Source organism: Nematolebias whitei, chromosome 7 (assembly GCF_014905685.2).
Source record: "Nematolebias whitei isolate Nwh7 chromosome 7, NemWhi1, whole genome shotgun sequence".
NCBI classification, from domain to species: Eukaryota; Metazoa; Chordata; class Actinopteri; order Cyprinodontiformes; family Rivulidae; genus Nematolebias; species Nematolebias whitei.
This window is the reverse complement of record NC_056504.1, coordinates 12635341-12646345: the sequence shown is the minus strand read 5'-3', so window position 1 is coordinate 12646345 and position 11005 is coordinate 12635341. Positions and strand designations below refer to the sequence as shown.

Here is an 11005-nt window from a genome sequence, read left to right as displayed (position 1 = left end):
TATATATATATATATATATATATATATATATATATATATATATATATGCATGCAAAACCTTCAGGCTGAGTTTCAAAGCCAGATCAGCACATATAGTTGAGGTTGAGTTGCATCGCTGCCTGTGAGTCAGGCTCATGTCTCACTGTGCAGGACAGCAGGCTGTTTTTGACTGACAGCTACACAGCGGGCGGGGACACAACTCGTCAACTCGCCCCCCAAGGTCCTGCACTGAGCCCTAATCCAAGCTGGTTAAATGAAATACTGAATCAAAACTTTGTTTTAACTTGTTTTTTTTCTTAACAATTGTATGTCATTTGTTGTATTCCTGTTTAGCTTTTACCTTTGAAACATGACCACTTTCTCCCTCCAGTCTATGTAAACTGTGGGTCACAGAATTGTGAGGATCCAGCTCTTCCTTTTCCTTCCTTCCTTCTTCTTGGCCCAGAAGTTCACCACATGGTTAAGCTGTTAAATGCCCAAAACCAAGATAATTATCATCACAGCTGTTGTTTTGAACTTTGGAACTTGTTTCCAGAGTCAAAGTTGCCCTCCTGTTGTATTCTTACCCTTGTGAGAAAGGGCTTTCAAAATATCTGCAGCTGGAACGAAACGTCTAACAAGATGCTTCAGTTTATGGTTTTATCTGCTTCACTGTGAAGGATTAGCTTTAACCTTTGCTCTAAAAATAAATCACAGTCACAGTACACAGTGTCACAGATGAAGCCGTAAACGTTTAGTTCTATCCATCCATCCATTATCTTTACCCGTTTATTCCATTTTGGGTCACGGGGGTCGCTGGTGCCCATGTCCAGCAATCACTGTGCGAGGGGCGGGGTACACCCTGGACGGGTCGCAAGTCCATCACAGGGACACATAGAGACAAACGAGACAAACAACCATTCACTCTCTCACTCACACCTAGGGACAATTTAGAGTTACCAATCAGCCTAACATGCATGTTTTTGGTCTGTGGGAGGAAACCGGAGCACCTGGAGAAAACCCACGCATGCACGGAGAGAACATGCAAACTCCACCCAGAAAGGCCCCCGGACCGGGATTTGAACCAAGGACCTGCTCGCTGAGAGGCAGTAGCTCTACCAGTTGCGCCACTGTGCTGCCACATTTAGTTCTAGTTTGTTTCTTTTTTTAATCCAGAGACTGAAACCATGGAGTCTGAGAAACTAAACTTCCTGTTGGCTACTTTCATCACCTGCTGCCAAAAGGTGACATCATAAAGTTTTGTCTGTCTCTTTGTGTGCTTATGTTTGTTAGCAAAACATCTCTTGAACCATCCAACATTTTTCAGTCAGGTCATCTGGACAGTTTCTTTTTTTGTGCTGAAACATTTCGCCTTCGATCCGGAAGGCTTCATCAGTCAAGGAAACACAACAAAACTGATTATTCCCCCAACAGCTTACTCCAAAGTGGACCAAACCAGTTATGTTGGTGCCAAGATGGTCTCTTTGTCACGCCCCCTCCTCCATTGCCGGCCCTCTTCCTTGTTGACAGTTAACTGGTTTGTTCCACTTTGGAGTAAGCTGTTGGGGGAATAATCAGTTTTGTTGTGTGTTTCCTTGACTGATGAAGCCTTCCGGATTGAAGGCGAAACGTTTCAGCACAAAAAAGGAAATATCCAGATGACCTGACTGAAAAATGTTGGATTGTATACCTGGATTATTGAGCATGGACTTTGTTATCTCTCGAACCATTGGATGCATTTTGATGAAATTTATAAAAATTAAAAATAAATTGACTTAAAACGTTCCCTGCATGTACATCTACAGCGGATTAACTTTTAGACTCAGTAAAATTCAAGATGGCCACCACAGCCAGCAACTATGGAAAATTCAAAGATAACTAACTCAGTCGATGCTGTGCTTCAGTTTAGTTTGTTTGTACCAGTGCATTTAAGTGCAGATCTTCATCACTTTGTAATAACTGTTGGTGTCAACCTTGTTGGTCTGTTAGCAAAATATCTCTTGATTATATCTCATGAACCCAATGGAAGGATTTTAATGAAAGTTTTAGACAGCAGTGATTTAAGGTTTGATCAAAATGGCTGCAACTCCGTCATTTCACATTTTTAGGACAATCTTTGTCTAAATCTCTGGCGTGAACGGCGGCAGGTGAAATGCATTCCATCCAGAACTGTTAGGCCTTTAATGTCCAACGTGTCCCCATGTTGAGGACAGGGTATTTTCCACGACCTGCTCTTTGAATCGGTCACTTCTCTGGTAATTTGTGTTGCTATCTGAGGTTGTGAGTCTGAGTCTTCCTCCAGGTGCTGACAAAACAAGATGGAGACATTTAGGAGCTGCTCGTTGGACTTGTGTTCAGATGAAGAGGATCTCCACTTCTCACGTTTATTTATTTTATTTTTATTTTTTAAGAAGAAGAGACGGGAGTAAAGCAACATCTTCGTGAGGGGGTTAAAATGCTGCTTGTCCAGGCTGCAGGTGTAAATAAGCTGCTCATCCTGGGGGGGGTGTTCCACTCAGTGAAGCTGATTGATCACAGCATTGATCGTATAAAGGCTGAAGCTCAGGGGGCGCTAACCGTTAGCTACAGATGTAAGCCCTCGTATTGATTCAGCTTCTTTTTCAGGTTTTCCACTGGATCACGTTGATCGATGTGGCTTCCCTGGCCGCAGACGACCTCTGTGACCTCTGATTAGCACAAATGCCCACATGGAAAAGCCTTCAGTTAAAAAACTCGGTCAAAAAGTCTGCGGGTAATAAGATTACACATCCAGTGAGCTGCAGCCAACAGAGCAGTTTGTTTCATGATAAAAGAAGGAGGAGGGTGTCCTCATGCTGTCCCTTCATTTTCACTGATAATCTGAGAGTTTCCTCTCAATTCATTTTTAGCTCGTCTTCTTCCTCTCTCTGTCCTCACTCCTTCCAGCCTCATGTCTTACCCTGGGACTCGAGAAAGAGAAGAAAGCCACAGATCAGAGCTCGGGACGGCTGCAGAACAGACAGAAAGTTGGGTTCAGTGTTGGATGTGTCGCTCTGCCTCCCCTCAGGAAGACAACCCAGGACCCTTTTCAAAGCAAATGGAGGCAGAGATGGAAACCAGTCATACAAAACAACAAAGTCCATGCTCAATAATCCAGGTATACAATCCAACATTTTTCTGTCAGGTCATCTGGACAGTTTCTTTTTTTGTGCTGAAACTTTTCAGTCATACAAAACTAACCATGATCCCAGTTCCAGAAAATCCTTCGGGAGAACAAATCACAGCTTTTACTGTAGAACCGTAAAAATGAGAACAAACATCCATCATCCCTTTGTGATGTTGGATCGATGTTCTGTTTTATTGGATCATATCTTGTCCTCTACACAGCGTTAATGATCGCTCAAGTACAAAATAAAAATAAAAATCACGTCAGTCTTTGTATCTGTTTAAAGTCCGTACATCACGAGGCTCATACTCCTTCACAGCTACAAAGACTGGCTGCAGCAACGCTGTGATCCTGAGGCTAATGAAGGAAGAGGAGGGCTCAGTGTCACCCACAGGGTGCCATTAGTCCATCACCAGGCTAAAACTGAATGTGAGCTCACACGCAGGATCCCCGGAGAGGCGAGAGCAGAGAAGATGCTCCTGAACATTAGGTTAGGGTTGTCAGAGGAACGTGGGCCAAAAAGCTTTGAAGAAACACTTGAACAGAACGTTCACAGAGCATTAACAATGTCTGCTCTGTTTGGACCAGAGGAGTGGAGTCTGTCCAAGCTGAGGCTTTCTGGGAACTGGTTCCCTCACACAAACAGATGACGTCATCCTTGTTTAAAGAACGATTACAGGGGAGGTATGTCTGCCTCTACACTCCATTTTCACAGCCACTTAAAAAGAAAATACTTTCAGGAGAAAAAGAACACAGCTGTTCAAAATTCAGCAACTCTGTTTGCTGAAGCCCATCAATAATTTGACTTACTCCGGTAATAATCTGAGCCGAGATAATTCAGATAATCTGATGTGTAGGAAGCATCAAAAGAAAGAAATGTTAAAGTTGTTTTATTCTATCAGTTTATTCTGTTCTGTTTTATGATTATGAGTCCAAATGGAGGCGACACAGTGGTGCAGTTGGTAGAGCTGTTGCTTCTCAACGAGAAGGTCGCTGGTTCAAATCCTGGCCGAGGGGGCTTTCTGGGTGGGGTTTTCATGTTCTCTCCGTGTATGTATGGGTTTTCTCCAGGTACTCCGGTTTCCTCACACAGACCAAAAACATGCATGTTAGTCTGATTGGTAACTTTAAATTGTCTCCAGGTGTGAGTGAGAGAGTGAATGGTTGTTTGTCTCGTTTGTCTCTGTGTCCCTGTGATGGACTGGAGACCTGTCCAGGGTGTCCTCCGCCTCTCTCACTGACTGATGGGCACCAGTGAACCTTGGCGTGACCCAAAAGGGAAGAAGGTGGTAAAGATAATGAATGGATGGAGTCCAACAGGTTCATGTTTTATGTTCTGTTATTCCTTACTTCCTGTTTTATTGTGAAAATACTGTCATTTTGTTTCTGGCTTCTCTCTGCTCACCTTATCCTGACAAGTAATTTACCTCTGCAGCTCCTCATGTCTCATTTCTACTGTGGCCCTGAGGTGTAAATGAACAACATTTGAAAAAACAGTATTTCATTTAAAAAAATGCAACAAAAACAACAAAAAAACAACAACATTTGAAAAAAGGGAATTACATTATGCCAAAGCGGAAGTGGCCAAAGCGGAAGAGGCCGGAATCACGTTTAAAAAATCAATTACATTTTAGTGTATTATTTTTAAACTTGGGCAGCACGGTGGCGCAACTGGTAGAGCTGCTGCCTCTCAGCGAACAGGTCCCTGGTTCAAACCCCGGTCCAAGTGCCTTCTGGGTGGAGTTTGCATGTTCTCTCCGTGCATGCGTGGGTTTTCTCCGGGTACTCCGGTTTCCTTCCACAGACCAAAAACATGCATGTTAGGCTGATTGGTAACTCTAAATTGTCCCTAGGTGTGAGTGAGAGAGTGAATGGTTGTTTGTCTCGTTTGTCTCTATGTGGCCCTGTGATGGACTTGCGACCCGTCCAGGGTGTACCCCGCCCCTCGCACAGTGATTGCTGGACATGGGCACCAGCGACCCCCGTGACCCAAAATGGAATAAACGGGTAAAGATAATGGATGGATGGATGGATTTTTAAACTTTATTAACAACATAAAACAGAACATTGTACAGTACACACACAATGGTGGTACATTTAGTAAGCTAGCCTTTAGCCTGTAGAAATGGAGAGCTGTGTTTTGTTAAGCTTAAAGAAGAAATGACACTGGAAAAACTCGGCAATTAGGTTTTGTTGACATATATTTTAGTTTTACTGGCACAGCATTAATACCTAGCCTGCTAAATGTAATTCCGTTGTGTGTGTACTATACATTGTTCTGTTGTTTTGCTTTATGTTGTTAATAAAGTAAAATAAAAAATAAAAACACCAAAAAAAAAACACCCCTTCCGTTTAGCTTAATGTAATTCCGTTTTTTCAAATGTTCATTTATACCTCAGGGCCACCGTACATTATCCTTCTGTGTACAAAGTATTTATGGCCCCAGGTTCTTTATGTTTCTCTTGTTTTGTCACTTGATTCTGATCTCAGGTTCTTCTGTGAGCTTCAGCTCTCTTCTTTGAATTTCTTCCTGCTTGATTCACTTTTAGAATAAAGCATTATTTTTACATACACCCTTCAGTTTCTGGGTTTTTATTCTGGATTCTTCTCCTGACAGTGTGTTGTCTCATTCACGTGCCGATTATCTGAAAATCTAATTCGCTCGGTTAAAAATTCATTAAAAAAATGAATTCATCTGCACAGCAACACTGACTGTTCTCCATCCTCTCTGTCTTGTTTCCTCGGTGCTAAAATGCAACAAGTGGATTTGACACGGTCTCCTTCTGTCTCTGAGTCAGCAGGTGTTGCTGTCTTCTTAACACTCCAGGTAAAACTTGCATGTTTCTAGATAAGAAAGGTTTCAGGTGGACAGGTGCCCGGCTGGGACAACAACGTGTGAGACAGGATGCAGAAACTGTGTCTGAACCACAAATCAGTGCTCGCATCAAGCATTGAAATAAAAAATAACTTGACATCCTGGACAGCACATACTGATGACACCTATAATATTACATCTGCTGCAGTTTTATATCTGACTAAAACACAAGTTGTGTTCTCTCATTTATCCCCAAAGTTGATGTTTATTAGACTCAGTGTGCAGACTAATTAACTGTGGTGCGTTAGTCAGTCCGTGCATGCATGTGTGTTTATGTGAATATTAAATCAGGCTGTTTTTGTTGGGACAAAGCTGTGACCAGCACCGTCTGACATCAGTTACATCAGTGTTAACCCTGTTTCTGGACCATTGTTCTGTCCCTCTGCCCTCAACAGACTGTCTGGAGTTCTGATTGACACACAATGCCTTTAACAGATGAGTAAATAGTTTTATTTCTCAAACTGTTTAGTCCTCTCACATAGAATGGCTCCTGCTGAACATCAGAAGAGGATTTTCGAGTATTCAAGCAAGTTAACCAGACAATAAAATTCAATGCTCTGCCAGTGACATCGGTTTTATATTAACATTATTTAGTTGAATCTGCTTATTTAAAGAGAAACAAATTGCTTTTAGAGTAATAGTTGAAGAGTAAATCCCCCTAAACCCGTCTGAGACTGAAGTCCAAACGGTTCTTAAAGCCTCATGTTGATGCATGAATCTCGTGTCAGTCACTTCCACGGTGCAGGGCGTATTCTTGTTGACTTCTCTTGTATTTGTGCTCATGTTTAAAGTCATTCTCATCACGTGGAGAATGTGAAGAATGTTTGGGTGAAACAACGTCACATTTTTATCTGGTTGTTGAAACTGAGGTTGGAAAGTTCAGAGCTGCTTTAAACTCACAGGTTGCAGATTAACATTGTTTTATACACGTTCTTCTTATTATTGTATATTATGACTTTCCCTTCACTGACAAGAAAAATCACGAGCCTGACAGCAGTTACTTCAGTGTTTACTCTCCTTTCATTGGACTCTGGTCCCTGAGGGGGTGCTCTGTGGGTATGGGACTGGGGGTCCGTTGCTACGAGCTGCTCGGTGCATTAACAAATGGTGCAATCTGGTTCACATTGCAAACAGTAAGTCGAACCCCTTCAGGATGACAGATGGAGTCCACCATCGCCTCTGATCATATCGTTTGTGGACAGAAGTTTCTTTAGCGACCAGAAGAACAAGAACTGGGACACAAGCGGTCAAACTGACTTTTCTCTGAAGTTCAGGTATCGAGGAGGGACTCTGGGTGGAGTCGCTGCTCCTCCACAACAACAAGAACCAGATGAGGTGGATCGGGCGTTGGGTAAGGACGACCCCTGGATGCCCCTCTAAGAAGGAGTTCCTGGCAAGTCCAACTGGGACAAGACCTTGGGTGGTCCTTGTAAAATAAATGCACTCAAAGGATCCGAATACAATTACGTAATGTGAAAGTGGTCCAACCACTTACAAGCATGTGAGACTGTTTTAGAGTGAAAAGCGTGTATTTCCTGTGTTCAAGTCATTACCTGACCAAACAGGTGAATGTGTTTAACATCTGAAGGGGACTGATGATGTGAAGAGTCCTGCTGCCTCTGTTTTGTGCTCTCAGCAGCAGAAGTGTTTGTGAGTTAATGAGAGGAGCCGGTCTGTGTCCAGAGGACCGCATCATTTAAACGGTTCAATTAATGTGAGTCTTATTAAACTGTTTCTGCCTGTTAGGTACGATGGCACACAGTGATTTAATTAGCTGCTGGCGCTCACCTCCCACCAGGCGCTGTTTGTAGGAGAGTTATCAGGAGTTTATGTCAAGCTATTATTTTCCATTTTTGCTTTTATTTTACTGTTGCTTTAATTATTTTTTAGCCATTATTTTTTAATAGAAGAAGCCATTCTCAGAGAAAAGGCCAGTATTTGTTGGCTTCATTCAAACTCCTTAATTTGGTCTTTAAAAGCAGCGACACTCTGCTCCTCCAGCCAAACAGAGCTGTCGTCATTTTAAAACTGGCGTGACATTATAGCAGCAGCTGAATTCTGTCATGATCCGTGTTTTTTTTTAGAAGTATTTCTGTGATTCTGGTATTTTGTTTAACTTGTGTTTTTCCCCTCCTTCAGATCCTGCCCCTCCCAGTCTCACCTGATCCTCATCGACTCTCCCCAGGTGTTGTCTTTTCTCCCTCACGAGTTTCTCTTTAAAGCTTGTGCCTTTTTATTGTTCACTGTCTGTGTTGTGCTGTCAAGCTGCTATGTTTGGTCCATCTGTGTCTTCCAGTTAGTTAGTATTTTGCTTGGATCAAACCAAGATTTATAAAAACAGTTTAATTTTTGTTAATGTTTGCCTCCCTCTCAATGTTGCGTCCCATTTTGAATCAGGCTCCCATTGTTCCCAGTCTTGCCCTGGACTTGTCCTCGGATTTGACCAGCTCTGTTTGAGACATTCCTTGCTACAGTAATTAAAATAAATCTATCTGCTGTCTCCATTTGGGTCCTTCCCCTCCACACTCTAGGGGTTGCACGATTGCATATTTTTCAAAGTAGACTTCAACATGATAAAAGTCGATGTGACGTCACAGGAACTCAAGACGCTATTCACAATAAAACATCATATTATTTACAAAAAAACATTGGGAGCATGTATTTATGCTCCTACCATTTATCATACTGCAAATAAGTCACAGGAAAACCAAAACTATTATTAAGCTGCAAAAGTGTGTTTTATGTTATTTAATCCACTAAATAAAATAAACCACCACGGCGGTGGTGGCTGTGGTGGGATCCCACCAGTGGATTAAATAAAATAACATAAAACAGCAGGGCAGGCAGTGGTAGAATCCACCAGAAGAGTGAAATACATTTAGTGAAATTCTTCCACACTGTTGATGAATTTCGACCTGTTTGGCCTGCTCCTCGCCTTCCATCTGCTTGGAAGAATCCGTTTTGTTGCCAGCGGCTCGGTGATGATCACGTGACACGTGACACAATCACTGACTGCGACTAGTCGGCGGGAATTTTTAAAACTCACGAGATGTCCTAGAATCGACTTGTCGACTAGTCTATTCAACCACCACGTGTTACTGACAAGATGTCATGAAAATATTTCTTGGTAGACTCCCAAGGCATCTATTTGTCGACAGACTGAAAACTACAGCAAACTGTACTAGTATCTGTCATTATCAGCGGTGGCTACTATCAAAGGATGATTCTTAGCTTCACTGTCTCATATAATGATCGCCCAATGTCCTGTGTGTAATTAAACATTTGTCTTAAAAAAGTAATCACGGGATGTATATTGGTGCTATAGTAGCTGAGGGTTATCCATAACACAGGCCTAAAATCAAGACATTCAAAGTGCTGGTGACATGTATTCATCCCAGGAATCTTTGTGGTAATCTGTGGTTTGCTGCAGGACTTGGGTAAACCTAACCCTGACTGCCAAACCTAGATCACATTTCCATTTTTCTCAGCTGTTTATTACTGTAAGGGTTATGTTGATGGAGGCTACTACAACTCCTTAAACCATGCTATACTACATCAGTGTGTACAAGCACTCAATCACCAAACAGTCTGAACACAACACTTGTGAGTTTTCAGGAAAACGTGAAGACAACGGCTCGTTTCGTCAAAGTGACCCCTTTGGTTCAACTTGTTTCCTCCTCAGTTCAGACTTCAGGTTGTCGTCTGTGTTTCAGCAAATACAGCAGTCGGCATGACATACATTTCTTAAATGTGATCTAATAAAGATACAGTACAGACTGTAAACTGTACTTTTTTTTTCATCTCCCACCAATTCCTCACGAAGCAGCAGCTACTTCCTCATTATTATCTGGGTCGTGTCTAATGGGACTGAGCAGAGAAATATCAAGGGCAGAAACAGTTCCTTCATCGCCCTCTCAACTCGATACACTCACAACATCTGGATGGTCCTTCCCTCCACAGCACAGCACAGCAGCTCACATTGCCAGAATGTGACAGAGCAGACTCCATGATCACAGCAACAGATGGGAGGTGTCCCACCTGGAGTCATTCTAAGCCCCTACAAAAAATCACTAAGGATAATTTTGACTTCTGGGTTTGTGTTTTTCTGGAATAAGTTGCAATTCCTGGGTGGAATTAGTCAATTCTGATGAGAACTACAGTCACAATGCCATCAGAAACAGGAGATATCTGTCTGGAGCTGACTCCAAACTTCATGTGTGTGTGCTGGGTGGTGGGTGTATGAGTGTTCCTGGGGAGGGTGGGACCTGCTTGTCCGGTTAACACGATCTGGGGTCAACATGACTCAGGGGGATGAGTCAACATTCCTATCTAATTTTGGGCTCTCTCAGTTCAGTCGGCATTAAAGCTCTTCATGATACACACATACACAAGTTTTGCAACACAATACAACTACAAAGGAATTTTAGCCACAAACTAAAGAACTATAAAGAAATATGTTGATTCTGCTGAGACGTGTGGAAGTCACTTACAGGGTCGCCGCTGGCTGTGGAGCTTGGCTGATGAGGAGCTCATGGTGCTGGGAGGTTGTCAGAAACAAGCAGCATCAGTCAGAGATGATGAGGGGGAGGTGAGGCTGCTCAGCTGTGTAGGAGTTCAGTAAACATGAACATCTCCCACCTCCTCTGGTGGCTCCGACAGGCTCAAAGCGACTGATGCTGAACACCACCCTGCTGCTGCTGCAGACTGAGCTGCTCACATGAGAGCCTGAATAAGTTCTGTGGAGTCGAGCAGCTGACCAATGAGAGGAGGGGGAGGGAGGAGAGCAAAGGAGGAACAAGAGGAGGGAAGAAGGGATTTATTTAATGAAGTGGAAAATACCAGCAGGGACGGACACATGCCTGGGTTATTTTCAGCTGCCTTCACTTGTCACTTCCTCCTCTGACCCCTTCTTCTGAGATCAGGGATTTTTGGAGATTTAAATCACTTCTCTGTTCCAATTCAGGGTGCATCACACATTTTACAAAACACTGAACTCATTTATCTGC

At 42.8% G+C, this 11005-nt stretch overlaps 1 protein-coding gene across 1 annotated transcript in view; it reads right to left on the bottom strand.

Moving 5' to 3' along the window:
* LOC119412280 (dysbindin) overlaps nt 1-10700 on the bottom strand; it is a 15477-nt gene extending 4777 nt beyond the window's left edge. Inside the window, exon 1 of the mRNA XM_037679268.1 lies at nt 10490-10700. Coding sequence (XP_037535196.1) covers nt 10490-10532 — 43 coding nt within the window. The 5' untranslated portion in view covers nt 10533-10700. The remainder of the gene's footprint in view (nt 1-10489) is intronic.
* Nucleotides 10701-11005: the final 305 nt, after the last annotated feature.